The 21561-nt window shown below is 47.2% G+C and overlaps 1 protein-coding gene across 1 annotated transcript; it reads right to left on the reverse strand.

Annotated features, from left to right (window-relative positions):
- Nucleotides 1-3915: 3915 nt before the first annotated feature.
- On the reverse strand, nucleotides 3916-19564 carry LOC144178809 (acetylcholinesterase-1-like). Its single transcript, XM_077706931.1, has 4 exons — nucleotides 18890-19564; nucleotides 15911-17008; nucleotides 13788-14215; nucleotides 3916-4367 (listed from the first exon to the last, which is right to left on the reverse strand). Exons 1-4 carry the CDS (start codon nucleotides 18902-18904, stop codon nucleotides 4196-4198), a joined length of 1713 nt encoding a protein of 570 aa, XP_077563057.1. The 5' UTR covers nucleotides 18905-19564; the 3' UTR covers nucleotides 3916-4195.
- Nucleotides 19565-21561: the final 1997 nt, after the last annotated feature.

Genomic DNA, 21561 nt, shown 5'->3' on the forward strand with positions numbered 1-21561 from the left:
GATTTGATTTGCCATTGTGATCTGGCCGTTGTGATTTAATTTGCACGTTGCCGTTGCAAGCGCGTATGGCGGGTATGGCGCGGGTGATTCCTCTCCTGTTTGAATGTAGAAGTGCATGAAATGTGAGTATATGTTGTAAAAGTGCACGCACGCGCACACGCAAGCAAGGAAGCACACGTGCGCACACACCACGTGCGCGCGCATTGTAGCTGGGCATGAGAGGTTCGTTGAACGAACGCAGAAGCAAAAGCCAGCTTTCAGAAGCGCCATGGAGGGATTAGGGACGCTAGTGTGACCCCAATTTTCTTGGCTGAAAATGAAAATTTCAAAATGTTAAAAAGGAAAGAAAGTTCAGAGAATCGTTTGCTACCGCGTTACATTCTTGCGTCGTTTGTCTACACTGCGAGTTCTTTGCGGCGAAATTTGGCTATGAGTAGCCAAATGCGTTGGGTTATTTTAGTGTTTTTCAGTATTTTGTTTTTTTATGCCAACAATGTAAATTTACTCCATGATAGAGACTAGGTGGATACACTTGGTAGTATATTATGTATTTCTCCGCAGATGCAAGGTGCAGTGCTGGGTTCGTCCGTTTTCGCTATTTTTTATTAGTTTCAACATTCTTGGCCGTGCTTCTTTTAGTTTAGTCTTCGTATTTCAAAGGAGATTTATAACATGCATATTTTTTTTTTATTTCGTCAGTTCATTTTTTTATTTTTCTATTTCTGTTTTTTCTTCGTTTTCCCCAATTCTGTTCGACCAATTATCTTCATTTACGCTACTATAGCGACTAAATGTGTTACTTGCACCAATTATGCATTTTGTGGAAATGCATGTCGGTCCTGGCTGAGGGGTATTCGGCCAGGAATGCTACGCATTAAAACCTCCGGGTGATGGCAATGCATCATCACCCCGACATAAAGGGACAGCGTTTGCAATCAATCAAACCACTCGCACGTCCCGGGGATCCGAGCAAAAAAATTCCGAATTTCGCATCCGATGCTTCACCAACTCAGCTTCATTGCACTTGAATTTGCATGTACGTGTGGCCTATTATTGATCAATCCGGACATGGCCAATAGAGAGAGCGAGAGCGAGAAGAGCGACAGCGAGAGAGAGAGAGAGAGAGAGAGAGAGAGAGAGAGAGAGAGAGAGAGAGAGAGAGAGAGAGAGAGAGAGAGAGAGAGAGAGAGAGAGAGAGAGAAACCCTTTAATGATGCTAGTGAGGTTAGCCTGGCCAAGGCGCCTAGCTTGCTACACCAGATGTATGAAAAAATGAAATCGATGAAGAGATGATGATAATGACTGTGATGAAGGCGATGCGCTCATTAACAGGGTCCCGTTTAAAGAGTCTGATCAAGTCCTGTGCTTCGCAGGAAAAACAACAGAGCTTTTGTCGCTCAAGATGCTAGTAACACGCTTCAGGAACTATATGTGGAAAGCTCACTTGCAGTGTTTAAGAAACATGTAGAGAAACTATGCTTAAGGGTAGAAATAACGGGAAGAGGTGAATGATTAGCACAACCTTGGGAAGGTTGACAGTGCTGATTCAAACCATAGGAAAAAATAAACTCAGCATTAGTATGTGCTGGGCTGCATTCGGCAAGTATTCTGAAATAATAAGCAATTAATAAGCAATAGGCTATTTCTGTCAATAAGAAGAGTGGTTCATAAGCAATGCGTTGTTCCGATAATGAATATGTTCCAGGATGCTGGGCAACACATTGAAGCGCGAAAATAGACGAAGACTAAGAGAGAACAAGGGAAAGACGCTTGTCCCGCGTTCCCTCTTAGCCTTCGTCTACTTTCGCGCTGTAACGTGTTCCCCAGCTTAGTACAAACTTGTCGATCACAATATTCTTCTGCGGGATCGCGGGAATTTTTAAGCACATTGAAGGAAAACATAAGTCACCCCAATAAGCCATTAAAAATGATAAAATAACAGTTAGAGATAAGAAAACAGCAGCGTGGATTGGAGCGAAAGTTCGGGTGGAAGTTCCCTGGCTCAAGTTGAACGAAAGAAGTGTGGTTGGGCAGGACAGTGATGCAATGCGGGTGACGAAAAAAAGGGTGAACCGTCCGTTTAACGAAACGGCCACCGAGGGATGCAAAAACAAGTGGGGAAGACCGATGACTCGATTAGAGAGCCTGGGGGCGAACAACGGATTCTGAGAGCGCAGGATGGGAGCAGTTGAAAGTCATTGGGAGAGACCTTCGTCCCCAACTGAAGGTGCACAAAGGGGTTGGTTGTTATAGTCATGACTATGACATATTTGTTGTTGATGCAGTAGCTGCTACTGGTGTTTTCGTTGATGATGACGACGATGATGACGGTAATGGTTGTGGTGGTGAAGTGGGACATGAGGGGCTCGTCGAGCTTCTCAGCGTTATTGAAGGGCTGCTGGAGAAGCAGGATCACGTCATTATTCAAGTAGCACGTGCTGTTGGCCCAATTGGTGATGAGCAAATTATGAAGTGAAGCGCAACGGAACAACACGCACAGACGGGTGAGTAAAGGGCAGGACAAAGTAACGGGTAGAGGACAGCACAAACCTCACCCGTTCGTTCCCGCTAAGCACGATATTCTTCCAGATGCATAGCGACACTGTAAATCGTCCATAACTATGGCGCAGCACTTCAGAATTAAAGAATAAAGAGGCTACATACGTGGCCCAGCCGCTTCACTTTTGTTAGAGGGTTGCTGGGTTATTCCCTTAGCTCAACGGCCACTGTTGTGCTGTCAGAAAACTGTGGTTGATTTATCTGTTAGAGGAATTCGGTAAAACACGAAAGTGACATGTGCAGCGAAATCTGCAGCTGATTCGCGGGTAGGCAGCTGTGTTGTGGGTGGGCTTGCCGAGCGACGTTCTGCTGCCGGGTCGCTTCTGCAAAGGTGTACTAGCGTCATTTCCGTGACGGATATTAAGTCAGTTAAATCTTAGTGTATACCGGCATAAAACACTTTCGCGTTAAAATATAAAACCCGAAAACGAACAACCCTTAGTGTAACCAGAGTCCTTCAATGCTTTGTAAAGCATTGAAGGACTCTAATATAACTTACTCTTTAGTACTAAAGGTTGCTTCCCCGCAAGAAGACCCTGTGTGAAGGGGTGCACCCTTTACAGGCCGCTTGCTCCATTGTACTGGCGTCACTTCAGTGACGGATATGACGTCAGCGAAATCTTTGTGCATCCGGGAATAAAAACACTTTCGTGCTAAAAGAACTCCCACAGGACGTTATGAAATCACCGTTACGAAGTTTTTTTTCGAATGAGAATATATTATTAATGAGCTCGGCCGCGACTGATACATCTTACAATATACTCAGTCGACCACCTTTTAGCTATGAAGGTCCCCGTGACTGCTCCCTCGCTGTGGTTCTACTAAATAATTTAATTTGTCGTTCCTCTGATGCTGGGTATTCTACCAAAATCATTCGGTATCCTTGTTTTGTAGTTTTTATTAACAATTCATTATTTATTTGTTTCCCGTTTTATTAACAACCAAACACTTCCAACACTTCGCGATTCATTTTGCTGCACTGAATGCAAGCGCTTGCTATGCGACGTACCAGCAAGCGCGCGTCTACAACTCACGCCTTTCAGTCGAAACCGAACAACCAACCCGCCATGTCCTGCGAAATACGAAATTCGCGGTCTAAATCTCGTGCGGATCGCGGTGTTCTCATAACTGTCGTCCGAAAAATGCGGGGGAAAGTTGACAGATGGTTGGCACACCATGTAGAAAATACAACCGCGTCACCAACTCCGGTAAAGTTCCACAATTCTCTGTTTTTACCCGCCGTATGTGTATATATATATATATATATATATATATATATATATATATATATATATATATATATATATATATATATATATATATATATATATATATATATATATATATATATATATATATATATATATATATATATATATATCTGCGCGCGCTATCTGCAGCTGCGACCCTTGTAAACCGCTCTTGGGTGGCTCTCGGATAGTGGTCGCTTGTCACTCGTTCGTCAATACTGTCACCAACTTCGTGTCGTGTGTGTGCATGTGATACATGTGTTGAGCCACAGCGTCCTCACGGCACGGTGAATGCACAAGATCACTGGCACGTTGCGTACGGCGGCGTGAGTCACGTCTTAAGCATCGAGCTTCCGTATCGTCCTTCGAATAATGGCTCGAGCCTATCATCGCGCCACCGCGTTCTCCGGCGACACCTTGAGGAACCTCTCCCAAACCCTGCAGTTGTCGGCGTGCGGCTCCCAGCCAACGGTGAAGTTTTTCGGGTTCAAGTTCAGGTACAGCGGCCTCTTCGGCGTAAACTTGGGCCACCGCCTGCCACGGATCTTGGGCACCTTCCTGCGTTCGTTGAAGAAAACGAGTATCAGCAGCCTTGAAGGCAGATGATCAGCGAAGCTGTGTGAAATACGCATCGCACACATGATTAAAGAATGTACTCGTATATCACTTGGTAGTGGTAGTGACTACATGAATTTGCGATTACCTAATGAAATTTGAAGGGACTCGAATTTTAGCCTAGCGGACCAACATGAGGCTACCCGTTTGGAATATGATACGGACCACCAAACTTTCTATAGTCACGGAGAATCCAGTCAGGGAGCCAGGGCTGACTAATGGCGCCGTCTTCCTCAAGTAGAAGGCGAGTGTGGTTTTGCTGACGGACGAGAAACATACACGAAACCTTAGCCATCTAGCCATGCCTATGCAGTCTCTCTGTAAAATGCTGGGGGAGGGGGGGAAGGGGGAAGGGGGTGGGAAGGTAGACAAAGCACGAAACTTGGCGCTGCTGGGGAGAATACTTTTACTGCTGTTGAAAGCTTAAGAAGGAACTGCTCTTCATGCGAGTTTTGCTTTGCAAGCAGCTAACATTATTTTCACAGCCGGCAATCTAAAATACGAAGCGTGCAGCACAGCGAGCAAAACTAGGTATGCATTAGGGGCAATGAAATGCCCCTTTTGTATGATTTATTTTGTTAATAAATCGTCAAAAACGTCTACAAGTGAGAGCGTGAGTGTTACCTTTGTAACGTGAGCTTCGCATACGTCGCGTTCGCTACAAGACAAAGCAACGGTTCAACTTTTAGCGTATGCAAATTACCCTCGCACGATCACAAAACACAGCTAGGTGTGAAGCTTAAAATGCTGGCAACGGGCATTCGCTTATACTCATCAATATTCTCGCACGTAAGTTCTGTCCTTCAATTTTTCACGCTGTTTTCGTCCGGTCGCGTCGCATACCAATCTTCATATTTTGTTCAGTGGACACCTTTGGGAAACGCTGTTACGTAATATACGATCTGCCAGAACTGCCAAAGGGCACGCCCTGATTTATTTTTATTTATTTATATCGGTGACGAGCGGCGAACAAGGTGTGATGTATGCCTCGGGTTGCTAGCTCAGCCTACGAGCGGTTTTCGCTTGCATTCAGAACCGTCCAGCGATTCCTCATTCCAAGCGACGGCGGCTGCTTGAATATTCAATGCCCCAAGAAGGCGTTGCCGCGCGCAGAAGTGCAGTGGATACATTTCCATCGTCGCCTCGCGGCCCGCCGTCACAAGGAGTGACGGTAGTCTTTCTTTTTCTTCGCGAGCCACTTCAGTGACAGCGATCTCTAAGCCTGTGGTCGGGAGCAACCACTTCCTGATTACGTGCAGTGGAGTAAAAGCTGCGATGAGCTCACGGCGTGCACTTCATTTCTCCCCTCCATGCGGTGTGTCAGAAAAACGGCGCCCACTGGTGAGCCGGAACTGAACACCTGGACTCCCTTAAGAGACCAGCGGATAGACTAACAGGGTGCTTTGGTTATAAAAAACCCTTTCGTCTATCTGCTGGCGTAATTGTACTGCCGTATTTACTCGCGTATTGATCGCTTTTTCTGTTTTTAAATTTGATGCAAAATGCTTTTGCACACAAGAAAGGCAAGCAAGCTGCGGATCAAAATTTGTACAATAATGTTCAAGAACATAATAAAAATAACTAAAAAGATAAAAACAGCTCACACCACCGCCAGCCGGTTTGAAAAGTGACGCAAAATGCCGTGTTTTCACGAAGTACGGAATCCGCCGGAACGAGTTTGCTGCGAGGTGACAACAGGTCGACCAATAGCTGCCTGCTGCTATCACAGTGCGGGATATCAAAACAGACATGGCTGCCGACGTAGCAAGCTGAGCGCGTTTTTTTTTTCTTTGTCTTGTGAGTATATTATGTGCCTTCAGTAACAGCTTCTTCCTCGTCGATATTGAACGCATGTCTGCCGATATTGCGAATATCGCAAAGACTGCGGCTGTAACGTCCGCTTTGAAAGGGGACGAAACAGAGGTAAGTACGGCCATCATCAGCTAGACTTGGCACACATACGACATATTTCTGCGGCCCGTTCAAGGTGCGTTCATTGCGCGGGAAATAAAAAAAAAAATCGAATTTCGATGGCACACTTCAGGGTTGCGATCATTACTCGAGAGCGATCATTATGCGAGTAAATACGGTAGTCTTCTTTGGGACCCACAGGCGGATTTAGTATGTTCACGCAAATAGGTTCCCTACCTCCCTAGAAGGGGTAAGAGCCGAGAATATGAAGTTGCACACACGCAGAGAGAGAGAGAGAGAGAGAGAGAGAGAGAGAGAGAGAGAGAGAGAGAGAGAGAGAGAGAGATGCATGAATATAACTACTTGCTATGTTCCTAGGTCCGATTCTAACAACGAGAAGGAAATCTGCGTAGAATTACTATACTATCGATTGAATAGCATTTGGCAAATGCTCCACTGCAAGGAACAGTAGGCTACCTCCGCCGCTAAATATAAAAGTATACATTCAATGCATACTCCCAGTAAATGACTTGTGGGGTAAAAACTTGGGATTTACTAAGCACCCTGAAAAAAAAAAAAAAAAAAAAAAACTTAAGTCAACCTAACGAGTCATGGAATCAAGACTGACAGGATTAGCTCCTAGTGATTGGAAACGAGGGCACTATTATAGTGAGTAACCATGGGTGAAAACATCCTGGCTCAAATTAGAAGGAAGGCGTGGACTTGGACAGGACATGCAACAAGATACGAGGCCACTTTTCGTGTCGCGTTCTGCTTACGCTGGGTTGGGAGGCTCTGGCAGAAAATAGCGCCCTCCTGTTCCCCTCGGCTGATTGCTCAGATGGTTGCATGTGGTTACATATGCATGCAACCATGCAACCATCTGAGCACTCCAAGTTACATATGACACCGATCACACCAAGGCACCAGAAATGCCACCAGCTATCACATTAAGTTACCATCTGAGCGCTGAATGGTTACATATGCAAACAACTGACTGCCAATTTTGAAACTGCAAACGAAATGTTTAATTACCAGATTTTGTTCCAACTTCCCTTTCTATTTACACGTACAAGTTTGCCATAGCTGCCTGGCCAACACTCGAAGTGTTTCACGATATATGATAAGGCAAACTCCATACATTTGAAGCTTCTGAATTCTACGCATATACTCCAATCGCCTACATCCGAGATGGGCTTGAGATCCATAAAACCGCAGTATTCGTAATTCCGCCTGTGGTCGTCCGCTGTGTTTTCACGGTCTTGGCTATTTGGTACGATAACAGTAAGCGCTTGAGGCCGATGCGGTTGAGACGCAACCCTAAGGAAAGTAGCAGTTGCGTTCGAACAGAAAATGCCTTCTTTTGATAAATTTGCCCAAAGGCGGGCATTTCGCTTGTATTTAAATAGGTATACCACCGCGTGCCGGCATCGCGTTCTTTTGCGGTGTGCCGACGGTACAGATCCCATTCGGGCCACACATTAACCCTGTGGTTCAGCTTCACCACAATACATTCTATTGACCAATTTCTGTGACTAACAATGAAAGTTTGGCGAATAACGATGTCAAGCATACGATGTAATTCCAAAATTTGTTCTGCATGAGTCACAGTGCGCAGTGCGCAGCGCAGATCGCATTTTTGAGTCAAACTGGATGATTGTCGCTGCCATTTTCCGAATTTGCTTTGTTGGTGGCATGGATTGGTCAGTTGAGTTCCTTGCGGGGAAGCTGAACCACAGGTCTGCCTTAGAGTGCCGGCTTTGAAGCCGGCACACGGCTATACTGTACTATAAGACAGCTGCAAGATGCTGAGAGGCAGAGAATAAAGAAATGCAAAGATAGCGTGTGCTATATCTTGCGCAAACAAACAACAACACACCGCAGATTCAACATAAAAAGCAGACAATAGTAAACCCGTGCCTGAAACGCAAAAATGCGTGAACACAAGATTCACTTAAAACAGTTATAAAAGATTGGGACAATATTAAGAAAAATCCCGGGCCATCAACACCACTAACGTGAAACCTGGGGAGGAGCGAATCATGCCGTGTAGAAGCGTATTCTTGGCTCCTTGGCGTTTTTACCAACGGAGATGGAACCGTTGTGGGGTAGAGCTATTCAGCTTTGCCGTAAAAGTCCCTTGTCTTTGAAGCACGCAGCTCTCTAGCGCGAGGCGTAAACGTGCGTCCCGGTATTTTTTTTAGTACGCATTACGAAGCGTTGTATACCGCGGGGCGTAAACGAGTGTCCCGGTGTATTTTAAATACGCGTTACGTTCTAGCGCGAGGCTTAAACAAGTGTCCCGGTATTTTAGTACCGTGGCTACATGAGAAGACGATTACGATGACGACGATGACGACAGGAAAAGCGAACAGCCGCAGCCACTAAGGGGCTTCGCCCCTAAATCTGTGGAGAGAAAAAAAAACCTTAAGGAGAGAAGAAAAAGTGAAGGGGGGGGGGGGGGGGGGGGGGGGGGGGCGAAGGAAGCAGGAAAAGTGTGGATGGGAAGCTGGCACAATACTTTGAATCGGTTAACTGCGACGTTGATGAAGAGGAAAGGGACAGGACAAAGTAATGCCGACGTATGTCCGCAGGCGCGGAAAGATCGCCTCCCGGTAAAAGAACGGCAGCGAAGCATCTTCACTGCACCCATCACAAGAAGTTGATGTGGATATACGCCCCGTGCTACAAGGTTCGCCACAGGTTTTGCTCAGCAAGACACGACTTGTGGCTCACACGCTCTGCTTGTCACCCGCCAGTCGGCTTGTCTGTCGGGCGCATGAGGAAGTGATTTCCCATCACGGGCTGCGTGAAGGCTTCTCTGCTGCTCCTGCTTTCCCAGACAAGGCATATTTGTTGCATATTTAATAACACGCTTAGCGACCCTGAAAGTCTTCGTCTTCCGAGCTCGTCGGCAGAGCAATTACAGGCATCACTGGCAAAGCTAGTCCTGTCTGTCCATCAACGGCTGACCGACTTTCTGTGCCTTTAATTTTGCTGACACGAGGTTGCGTAACGAGTCGTGGAGTGAAGCTCATGTGGCTATGTGATGTTAGCGAAATATGAGATTACCGATGCTGTACTCCCCACCACTGCGAAGCTAATGGCATCGACACTAATCGAGCGAGTTTGGTGCTCTATAGGTATCAGAACTGCCTATGTAAGAACCATTAGTGTATTCTTTATGCGTAAACATCTGTTCACGCAATTCAAAAGCTGTAAGCCTCTGTCCTTAAAGGAACCCTGCAACACTTTTTCAACCTTTTTTGAAATCTTAAATGCTTGCAGAACGTAGTCCCCCAACACACCAAGTACTTAGATTAGGGGGTCGCAAAGTACCTCAGCCAAAATTACTGCTCTATGGCCATCAGATAACTTGGAAACTCGCTCAAAAGATTTTATTGACGTTCTTCTACGGCCCGAATTACGTCACTACGGCCATGTAGCGGCTGTTGGCTGGTTTTACTTCAGTTGCAGCAATAAACGCTTTTCGATAGCAACTTTAAAAATAAAGTCACAAAAACACAGCAGAAACGGAAGGCGTATCTGGTGCGACGAGCAAATCACGCAGTGCCGCTCCGTGCTGGCGATAACTGTAGCTTTTGCAGTGGTTCCAGGCGCGAAGGAAAGAGTGAAAGCGTTTATCAAAAGTGTTGCAGGGTCCCTTTAAAAAATTAAATCCCAATTTGAGCATGGCCTACCGTCCAGGCCGACAAACATTTGTGTTGAATGCCTCAATATAGCAGAAACGAGTTATTGATCTGCCCCGAGAAGCTGTAGTCTCTTTTTCTCTCATATTTCCCACTTGCACGTCTGCGCAACTTGGCTGAAAATGACATGCATCCAACTAATTTTCCTGGGTTAAAAAGTGTTTTGTTGTTGTATTAACCAAAGCGGCCACTTCGGTGGGTTCATTATTTCGCGCGGAAAAGGCAGCGCGGAGCATAGATACAGTCAGTAGTAAACTTTCATTTGTTCTTTAGACCGGCTGCCAAGGCTCCTTTTTTGCATCCCACTATGCAGCGTGCTACTTCGCGGCCTCCGCAGAGCCTCGCGTCAAAACGGTCGCGTAGGTGGGACACCAAAAAGGCGAGGCACCCTTCAAGGTTGCCAGTTCGCTCTTTTTGGAGCGCGGAGAGCTATTTCTCTTTGAATCTTTCTGTGCGCGCAAACTCACTGGCACAAGAACGAACGCATAGAACATAGACGTATGTATGCCGCGGTTAGCCATCACATAAGCAACTTCCCTTTTTTTGGTTTTTGTTCCTTCCTCCCCTCTCTTGAAGCTGCCTCGGCTTCGTTTCGGCTTCCTTTATCTATACGGGAACGGTGGCCGTACGCCACATCTGACCTAGAATTGCGGCAGACATTTGCATTTACCTGAAGGCGTGTGCGCAGCACACAGGGGCATTTTGCGAACTCGCTATTTCCAACCGTCGCTTTTAGCTGTAAAAACGTTTGCTACAATTCGAGAAATTTAGGATAAACGCGGGAGATATATAGACCACTTTTCCATCGAGCGGCCTAGGTTGAATGAAACATACGCGAAAATACGTATCTGAGATTGTAAAGCATGTCAGGGTGATTGGCAATATTACTGCGTATATACGCACCACTAAATTCTTAATTGTCTCTTCGAGCCCACCTCGTGAGCAAAATGTTAAGCCCGTATTTCTATTCTTTTTTTAATAAACGTCTGCTTTCGTTTTCCCATTGCAAGGTCACGAATATGTTTCTCGTTCCCCAAAGTGTTTAAAAACGTTTAATAGCCTCATAAAGTGGAGCGCACTTGTTTAGTAATTATAGAAATATTTGGTTTGGAGAACTGGCTTAAGCATGCCAGCGGAGATTAGTAGAAGTTATAACCATGGCCGTAACTTGTAGAAAAATTGACAAACGGCGCAAGAAATGTTTTAATTTGGGCCCTTTTATATTTTCTCGCCACTATGGGACTTGTACGTGCCGCCCTCTCCCTCTCAAGCCGCAATATATATATAAATATATATATATATATATATATATATATATATATATATATATATATATATATATATATATATATATATATATATATATATATATATATATATATATATATATATATATATTCTGCTCAGCCTTCTCTGTCTCTCGTGAAGAGGGATGAGGTGTCTGCTCCGCTGTTCGGATTTCCGAATGTTAGTTGAAGTTTGAAGTTTTAACTTTATTGAAGGGTAAGCATACATATAAATGAACAGATAAGCGGAGTAAATGAGGAGGTCCCAGAGCAAGAACTGTCGGGGGGACCTCCTAACACATTGTGGATAAGATGATGCATAATATGCAGCAGACAATGGGCGTTATGACAAAGATTTAAATACAATGTGTAGTGAGGACAGAGGGAACGAAAAACTTTACTAAATTTTCAAAAAAATAACGAAGATAAAGAACGAGTCTGCAATGATTAGAAGAGCAGGACTAAACCATATATAAAACTACGTTTTCTTTAGAGGTTGTGTACATCTCCAATTACACTATAGGAGCAGCGACACTGTTATTACACATATAACGTACAATTACACAAAGCAGTGGGAACCAAGCAGAAAGTAAAAAAAAAAAAATGAACCAACTTCAATTTCCTAATTACACCTATATCTAACATCGTCTAGTTAGTTCAGTAATTAGGTATTTTTTGGTTCGTCGGCAAAATGAGTTCGTCGTGAAAGATTGTTTAGTGTCAGGAGTAATCCAGTTCCGCACGGAGACACCAGCAAATTTAGCAGTCATTTTCCTGTAGTTTGTTCGAGCTTTGGGTAAATAGAAATTCTCACGCGCAGAGAACCGAGTTCTATTATTAGTAGTAAAAAATTCATGGGGGAAACTTTCTGTGCGCACATCGTGATGAGTAAGGCGAAAAATGATGACTGCTTACTTTAAAGTAGATAATTCATTAACGGGAAGTATGTTTAAGTCAACGTATAGGGGAATGGAGCGACAAAGGTAAGGACTGAACGTCATTAGCCGCACGGCTTGGTTTTGGAGCCGTCGTAGATTATCTAGATGTGTGCGTATTGTACGTGTTCCCCCGAGATGATAAGCAATATGAAAGATGGCTGTGAATGTAGGAATAGTACAGTGACAGGATAACATTTTGTGGAAAGTATGGTCGTGCTTTCAGAATGATATGAATACCTAAAGAAACCTTTTTAAGAAGAGACTGCGCATGAGCATGAAACTTCAGATGTTTATCCAAGATGATGCCAAGAAACCGAGTGCTCTCAGAAGGAGGTATTGTGTGATCATTTAATACAACCGAAAGAGGCAAGGTAACCGTTTTCTGTGGGGAATAAAATGCCCTAAACGTTTTTGTAGCATTCATTTGCAGTTGATTATTCACGCACCACTGGTGAATCCTGATAAGGTCCGTGTTTAGTGCATTCTGAAGTGCGATAGGATTGCTGCTGGACAGAGGGAATGACCCGGGGAATGACCCGGACGCAGGGGGAATGACCCGGACGCATGACATCCTGTAAGCAGCGCAATCGGGATCCCACTCATCGCTTTACGGCGCACCGTGGCGCACGTACATGTAAGAAACGAATTCTCCCTAGGCGCGAGGCATACGTCCTTACAGTCAAACCCGTTTATAGCGAACAGCAATATGCACTTCGATTAGTTCGATATATCCAATAGTTCGATATAGCCCAACCCGCCTATAACGAGCTGATTGTTACGAGTTCGCCATCCGCGGGAGCCCTCCCCCCTCCCCAACTCCACCATACCCGCTTGCAGAAACGAACACAGTAAAGTCATTACCACACCCAAAGTAATCCGTCTATTGCAAGTAATAAAGCTACTTTCTGGCCCAAGTTTCTACTTTGTAAAAAAAGCGGTGATTTTTGTTTTCACTCTTTCGTTTTGGCGGCTTCAACTAGCAAAGCATTCTCTACACGAAGCATTGTTTGCACCAGATCTAGTCCGCGTCCTCCAAAATCGAAGAAGCATTGCCGGAGCACGTCGACTGCCGTAAGCGCTTCATTACAAGCGTCGGACGGCTCTCACTCGCGACATCATCGGGAACATTGGCAATATTTTCTCAAAGTTCACCAATGCTGCTGTCTTGGCCGGGGCGGGTTGCGTCGTGAGTCCCGCGCGTCGGAAACAGTTACGGAAAGTGTCGGGCGTCACGTCGCTCCGTGCGACGCGCAACGTGTCAGTCGCGGCTCTTGCTCCGTGGTCGCGGCCAATCCACATCTCAATCGCCGCTTCGAGACCATGCATTTCGGCGGCCATTCCAGGCGCACAGAGTTCGATATATCGATGTGAACTTCGTTATAAGGAATATGTTTCCCATGTATTTCCGTAACTGAATTATTTTTGCTCGATATATACCATATTTCGCTCTATCCGGGTTCGTTATAGCCGGGTTTGACTGTACGCTTAAACGGAAAAGTAGCCGAACTCGTGTCTCACCCTTTTTTCGCGAAGGTGGTCCACATCTGGATGAGCTTGGAGCTGAACTCGAGCTCCTCGAACGTCGCCATGTGCATGTCGCGGAACAGCGTGCCGAAGACGAAGAAGAACTCGTCGAAGTGCGCCACCCCGAGCCAGTCCTCCCACCAGCTGTACGTGGGCCGGTGGTCGAAGTGGTACATGTACACCGTGCTGTTCCTCGCCGCCAGGGCCTCGGCGAAGTAGTTGACGGGGCACTGGAAGAGGAAGTCGCCGATGGCGTCGCCCGCGGCCGCCAGGGCCCCGCGGCCGTCTTCAGGCTTGACGTCGCGCAGATAGTGCGAGGTGACCTCGCGCGGGCTCTCGCTCAGCACGTGTTGGAACAGCAGGATCAGGTAGAAGCTCACTTCGTCGCGAGTCAGCAGGCGTGGATTCTCCTGCCGCAGCACCTTCGAATGCAGCAACGGGAAGTGATTACATTGCCGCACAGAGCGCGCAATTCAGGGTGCAAGGTGCTGCACCCAAACACAAAAATCTGGGTGCGAAATTCAAACCTAGGGAGAGACCCAAGATGGGGCCCTGGGTGATGGCAGCTAATAGCGGTGCCGGGTGCAAAAGCTGCCGAACTGACCACACTCTCGTTTTAGCTACAGCTCTACATCTAGCCGCACAGTTACCTCATCTGGCTGTAATAATACATGTAATAAATAAATAGAGGCATGCAAGTAAGCAAGAATTGAACTTCGTCGCTTGCTGGGAAATACTTGCCCTACGTACACCAACACATGTCTTTGTTGAGCAACAAATGTTACGCCTATCTAACATCTTAAAAATTCCGCGAGTCCGGAAGGGCAAGCGCTATATATAAGTGTAATGATTAACATTTCTGTCAAACAAGAATGTTCCATTTCAGTTTTCAGTTTGGCAATTCTGCCCGTCTGAATCAGGGAGTCTTTCTGTGGCCTATTAGCCTAGCCTAATGCTCTTTGAGCTGCGCCGTCCGGTATTAGATGCTTTTACGGATTTATAGATATAACGCTATTAAATCTTACAGCTGTTCGAACCATTTCACCACCGACTGGAACTAGAGTAGCTTATTTACAAGTATAGACGAAGTTGAGTCGGAACTGTAGCTCCGAAAAGTCTGTTGCGATCTTTTTTTTTTTCTTTTTAATGTCCTAATTTGCAGCTATTGGCAGATAATAATGTCACGAACCATGCTTTGGGTTTGTTTGTTTATGTTTTGTTTTTGCCGACCGGACAATACGACTTGGTTGACCCCAGCGCTAATCTGTGTACTTTTGTCACAGACGGATTATACGAACTACTTGCTCGTGAAACTGGACCTTCGTTCAATTTGGGTCTGATGGACTGATATATCTGAATATTACGGTATATTTGATAACCTCCTGGTATATTCATGAAGATACTCAAAGTGGGGATTTTTTGTGAAAAAAATCTCGCTGCTTTTAGGCAACTGCAGTGCTTATTTCGAACTACTTGTTTAGAATTTCAAGCATATAAGCTTAAATGGTTGTGAGTTTTGCAGTTTGCAGACACCAGCGAAAGAGTTTCGTGAGTTAGCTTTCCTTTCTATCGCGCTATTGTCTTTTAAAGTTATTGTAATTTTACCTCACTCTTTCTTTGATTAAAGAAGCGCTCCTCAGGATAGTTCAAAAAGGTTTCCTACGTGGTTCGCACGTTACGTTCCATCGCATGCATAGAGACCAGTAAACTCACTTAATATACAAATTGACAAGTCCATTAACAGTGCGAAATTCCACGTATAGAGTTCTTTTTGTACAGCCAACCGTGAACTGCCGCCGAAAACAGGCTCATTATCAAAATGATCACATCTCTATTAATTCGTGCGAAATATTCACATGGAACTTAACAGCATTCGAACAAGCTGGCCTCAGTTCGAAACATCAAAAGCAGGCCAATAGGCTATGCTCAGACTTCGGGAGCTGCGCGTTTACCTTCAGTATACACGAATTCGGGAATGGAATGTTTACGAACTAAGCACTGACTTGCATTCTTCAAATGTACAGCCAGTTGCGTCACTGGGCTCGCTTTCTGTTCCTGAATGCAACATGCTGCTTAAGAAGCTACTATATAGAAAAAAAAGGTTGTCACTGTCTGACCTTGACCATGAAGTAGTTGATGAACGGGCTTCCCTCGTTCTTGTTAGTTCCTATGATGACGTCCACGTCCGCGATTTGGCCCCGCTCGATGAGCACACGCGGGTCTTCGGGCAGGAAGTCGTCTCCGTACGAAGGAAAGTAGCTGATCGGGTTGAGGATGTTCAGCTCCTTGTTGGCCGCCATCAGCTCCGAAGCGTTGGCCCAGCGGAGGCACTCGAGCACGTGGTGCCGGTGGCTGGACAGCGTCACGTTCTCGTCGGCGCAGCCCAGGACGTCCGCCAGCTGCTCCACGCGTTCCACCCCCGCCTTGACGCTGGCCGGCTGGAGGAGGTAGGGGCTGCCGCTCTGCAGGATGGCTCGCCTGAAGAGACCGCGGCTCAGCGGCGACAGCATGTGGAAGCCGACGGACATGGCTCCGGCGCTTTGACCCACGAGCGTCACCGACTCCGGCCGGCCGCCGAAGTGCACGATGTTGTCTCGAACCCACTGCAGCGCCGCTAGCTGGTCCAGGAGGCCCATGTTGCCCGGCGCATCCGGGTGTCCCGCGCTCAAGAATCCGAACACTCCCAGCCGATAGTTGGGGACAACGACCACGAGGTCTCCCAGCGCAGCCAGCTGAGTGCCGTCGTAGAAGAAGTAGCTGCTTCCTCCGGTGTCGAAGCCTCCGCCGTGGAAGAACACAATGACGCTCTTGGCTCCGCAGCGTTCGATGGTGTTGCAGTGAAGGGCGGGCGTCCACACGTTCAGGTACAAGCAGTCCTCGGTGCTGTTGGAGGCATCGATGCTGATTCGCTTCGTGACGAAAGTGTCGTACTGCAGGCAGGGGAAGGGCTTCTGCACTGCGTTGTAGATGCCTTCCCAGGGTTTGGTAGGCATTGGTTTCCGGAACCGCAGCTCTCGCAGGGGCGGTTCGGCGAACGGGATTCCCAGAAAGGTGTCGATGGGCTTGTTGAAGAACACGTTGGTTCGCCCCATGACGTAGCCTGATTTTGTGTACACCACCGGGTCGTCCTTTGGGCGGAAAGCTCCTGCTGACCGCATTTGCATGCAGGCGGCCGAGAGCAGGGCCCAAAGGGGAACCGGCACGGTGAAATTCCTCTGGTAGCGCGGAAGGCGGCGGCAAAGGGAGAAAACGAAAGAGCATTCTTACTAACAGGAAACGCTTTGCGTGAAGCGCGCCACAGGCGGAAGAGAAAGCGACAAGAATTAGTCCACAGAGAAGAGAAGAAACCCCCCGCGATGACGCGCGCTCTCGTTCGTGTTACCGTGTGTCGAGGAAGCGGGAGCAAGAAATCGCCTGCTTCCCCTTTGCCTTCTTACGCGTTACAATGTACTTTTGCTTCTTTCGGTTGCTCCCACAGCATCTCACTAATACGTCCTTATCAGCAAGGCCTAGCTTCTATTCGTGCACGCGCTGATTAGCTTCAAAAGCAGGGACAAACGTCAAGGTACATTCTCCCGGTATTTTTTTTTCTAATTGACCGCGAATAATAGCGACTCTTTTCTGCGTGCTGCCTAAATACTCGGCTTCGACATAGTGTTGCACTTCCAAAGCTTAGCCCCGCCCCGACTGGTCGTGAGTGCAGGGAAGCAGAAAAAAAAACTAACAAATAATCTCCACTTGAACGATTGCTTGGTTTGTACACAGTTAAGTCCGCACGAGTTTTCTGGGCTAATAATCTTTCTTTTACCATTACACCGAGAACGTCTTTTAGCAGTGTACAATCACAGCTTTCGTCATTAAACTTATCACCCAACGCTATCTTCCCAAATGCTTAAAATTGCCTGAAGCATCTTTCCCATCCTTGGCAAAACACCATCGACTATACTTGTGCTGGGCGTTTCTCTTTTCTTTTTTTAGTCTCGATAGATCGGCCTTACGATTCTGAAGCTGCTCCCTTTTTTTTTTCGTGTTGTTTAGGAATCCGCAAACGAGCGTTAGGGCAACGTAATCGTAGCGGTACAAGAGCCTGTGGGGCCGGCGTCCTGATGACATACAGAAGGTTGGAGAAAGTAGAGGCGCCAAGGGCCGCTGTTAGGGTGAAGGTGATAACTCTGTTCAAGCATTCTTTGTGTCGCCTCAATTACTGGGCGTGTTGCATTTCATCGCTTGAAGAACTTGCAGGAGTCGTTCCCTCGAGCGCTGGCACGTGGATTGACTCTCAATTTATTGCAACTTTTTTCCAGGAAATTTCTTCTCCACTGAATGCGACGCTTCCAGTGCTGTGTCGTTCAAACCACCTTTATTTTTGCTAGCCCTGAATAACTCCAGAATTAGAAGGCTCAATAGCTATAGGAATTTAAGCTGACGTACTTTGTCATTATAATCTCTCTCTCTCTCTCTCTCCCTCGCTCTCTCCCTCTCTGTCTCTCCCTCGCGCTCAGTCGCTCTCTGTTTCAAGACTCGCACCCTTTCTGCTTTCTTTCTTTCTTTTTGCTTTTTAGTCACGGTGGAGAAGTTTTCAGTAACTCTGGAGACAACCACAACCCTACCGTGTTTATGAGATATTAAGGCGTCGCAAAAAGGCATGCTTCTGAAACGCTTTTATACTTGAAAAGTTATGAAGGTGCTAGAAAATTCTGAAGGTGCAACAAACTGACTTTGGTGCTGTAGATGCTTGTGGTCATCCTGCCTTGGTACCTCAGAAAACCAGCCCGAAAACACTCTCGTGAAGTGAAGGATACGCCGTATCTACGATTTGTCGTTCAATTCGGCTCGCCGGTGCGTTTTCGCCATTTTTGTGTCAATTTGGTCTAACTAACCAAATACGTATGAGGGCAGCAATCAATGTTTCTGACCTTTCGCGATAGGCTGCGAGGATCAAGACCACACAGGGCCCTTCTCCTCGAGTCAGAAGGCTCGCCACACATAAAGAAAAACTTCAGATATTCAAATTTATAAATAAATAAATAAATAAATAAATAAATAAATAAATAAATAAATAAATAAATAAATAAATAAATAAATAAATAACCCACCTTCGGCATTCTCATTGTATTTCCTTTCCGGCGTTCTTGTCAACAACAAGCTGCACACGATAATCGACCACGCCCAGTGCCACCGCCGATAGCCTCCAAGCAGCTGAAATTACTGCATATCTTCTCTCCGGATAGCAGCTCCGCGTGTTCCGTAAAACCTTCCAAACGGAGGCGCGCACTCGGAGACGCGCACAGGCCACACACAGCACGTGTCCACACGGCGCAAGGAACACCCACTGAACACCAGACGGGAGCACCGGACGCGGCTCCGATGCCGGACCGGGAAGGTATCCACACACACACACGTAGGCGGGAGCGTGCGCGGAGGATTAGCTGGCCGGCGGAATCGCAGGAAGCGCGAGCGAGGAGCGCGTGGTTCGGCGGTCGCCGCAACCAGGGAGAGTGAAAGGCCACTGCCGCCTCGGCCAGGTAGCCGGCAGCAGCAGCGAGCGCGGCCGACCCCCCCACGGTGCCGCCGCCTCGCACTCTCCCTGCGGCAACGGAGGTATCCCCCCGCCAGAGGCGGCCCTCCGGCGGCAGCCGCTCCGGATCGCTACGAAAGCGGACAAGCCAGGAAGCGGCACTTTTGCCGTGGATGCGGCCGCCGCCGCCGCGTGCAATCACGGTTAGCAGGTCACTGCTGATGCTGCTCCCGAGGCGGAAAGGTCTCCTCCACGGCTCCCGGCGTTCCGGGCGCGTCCCATTCGTCCCGCTCGACGCGTCGGCCACGAATCTCGATGATCACCCACCCGTACGGGGCGGCCGTGCTTCTGGAATACACGCCGTAGTCGTCACGCGATGCAGGCGGCGAGGAGTTCGACAGGAATGCACCTGCCGGTAGACGCATCGCGAAGAAAAAGGGAGGGGAGTAGTCTGCGAAATCTGAGCGGTGCTAGTGTTGATCATCGCCCCCACTGCGTCCTTGATAAAAATGGCTTCACGCTTCGAGGGTGGCCGGCACGTCTCAATGCGGCAATGGGGCTACGCAATAGGAAAATTCTATGCGGCTAACGAAAACTGCGAGGTCAGAGAAGAATGGGTAGTTAATAAGGCCAATATAGTATGGGCGAAGAGACCAATGGGGATAAAGGTGATGTATGAGATTATGTATATATATATATATATATATATATATATATATATATATATATATATATATATATATATATATATATATATATATATATATATATATATAGCGAACCAGAATGGGAAATGAGGGGCTAGTTGAAAATAAGACAGAAATAAGGGTTGGCAGTCAATAAGATCTCGGAAAGCAAAGGGGAGGATGTGGTAGGTCATTGAAACAGACAGATAAAGAATGTGTTTGCTCAGTCTAATCGGAAGGCGTCCCAATCTGTGATCGTAGCGTGAGTGGGATGTTCATGGGGGGATAGCTGCAGTGAGGTGTTGAGTTCGGTGATATAATGGTCGCTTCGCAGTGTATGTGGAGTAGGTTCCCAAGTGGCCGGACCGAGGAAGTGGGAGAGTGTAAGGTCAGGTGCCGTGTCTCATTGGACGCTGGTACCGATTCGGGTGGCTAGATCGGGCTCACTGTGTGTTGTAATGTGGCGGGCTTGAATAGTGTACCAGAGGAGGGGACCTTTCTTGGTGGTGTGAGGCGATGTGAGGGGCGTTAAGGTCACCTATAATGACGAGGGGATGACGGTTGGCGATTGTGAGAGCAGGGTAGAAGAGGTCGCGAAAGGTGTATTTTGTTTACTTCGGAGAGCTGTATACATTAAGAACGTGGATCTGGCCTGTCCAAGTTTCTTCGGCAGTATAACGGTGAAAATGTGGGGGATGTCCGAAGAGAGAGTGTGCTGCTCTACGCTGTAGTTGCGTTGAATAAGCGTGGCCACTTGAGTAAAGTTAGGGTTAAGGTAGGGTGTGTAATTAAGGAGTTTTACGTTCGGTCCAGTCTCTTGTAAAGCTATAATATCAGGGGTTTTTGGGCAATGTGGGGAGGAGCGCGTGCAGGGTGTACCGCTTGTTTCGGTATGCACGGAAATTCCATTGCCAGAAAACAGTGCATTTAAAGTTCTTGGTAGGGGTCAGCGTCAATAGGAAGGGGGGCGTCCATGGGCGCTAGTAAGGGAGGAGCTATGGTCAGGGGCTGTTGGGTGATGGTGCGCATCCATTCCATTACCTCGGTGTGAAGGTCATGCATTGATTGTTGGAGCGTAGTTATTTGCTCAGTTGTTTTGTTTTGAAAAGATACAAAAGTTCTTGATATTCGGCACGAAGTTCCTGCGTGGTGGGGACAGAGGCCGCAGTTTGAGGAGGTTGGTCGGATTCTGCTTTTCGTTTGAGAGGGGGAGGGTGGAAGTCCGATGCAAGGGTAGCTTGTTATTCTGGCTGCGTTGGTGCAGCCGGGGGGGGGGGGTAAGGGGGGGAGAGTTGAGGCGTTGGCGGAGAGCATGATTTTCCTGCGCAAGGCGCTCGTTCTCTTGGCGAAGTTGGAGGATTGTTTCTCGCAGTGTTTGCATTTCGCGAAGTAAATGTTTAGAGTCTAGTGTACTGCGTGCTAGGGGTTGGGAATTAGAGACGGAGGGGGTAGTTTGGGAGTGCTCTGGGGGCTCACCTGTGATGCGGGGCTTCCGGGAGGGCGAGAACGGATTCCTTGTGTGACTTGGCTGTAGGTACGTTGATCGTTTGGGTGATCGGTGATC

Source organism: Haemaphysalis longicornis, unplaced genomic scaffold (genome assembly GCF_048455015.1).
Source record: "Haemaphysalis longicornis isolate Haplotype H1 unplaced genomic scaffold, Haemaphysalis longicornis Haplotype H1 scaffold_4, whole genome shotgun sequence".
Lineage (NCBI taxonomy): Eukaryota > Metazoa > Arthropoda > Arachnida > Ixodida > Ixodidae > Haemaphysalis > Haemaphysalis longicornis.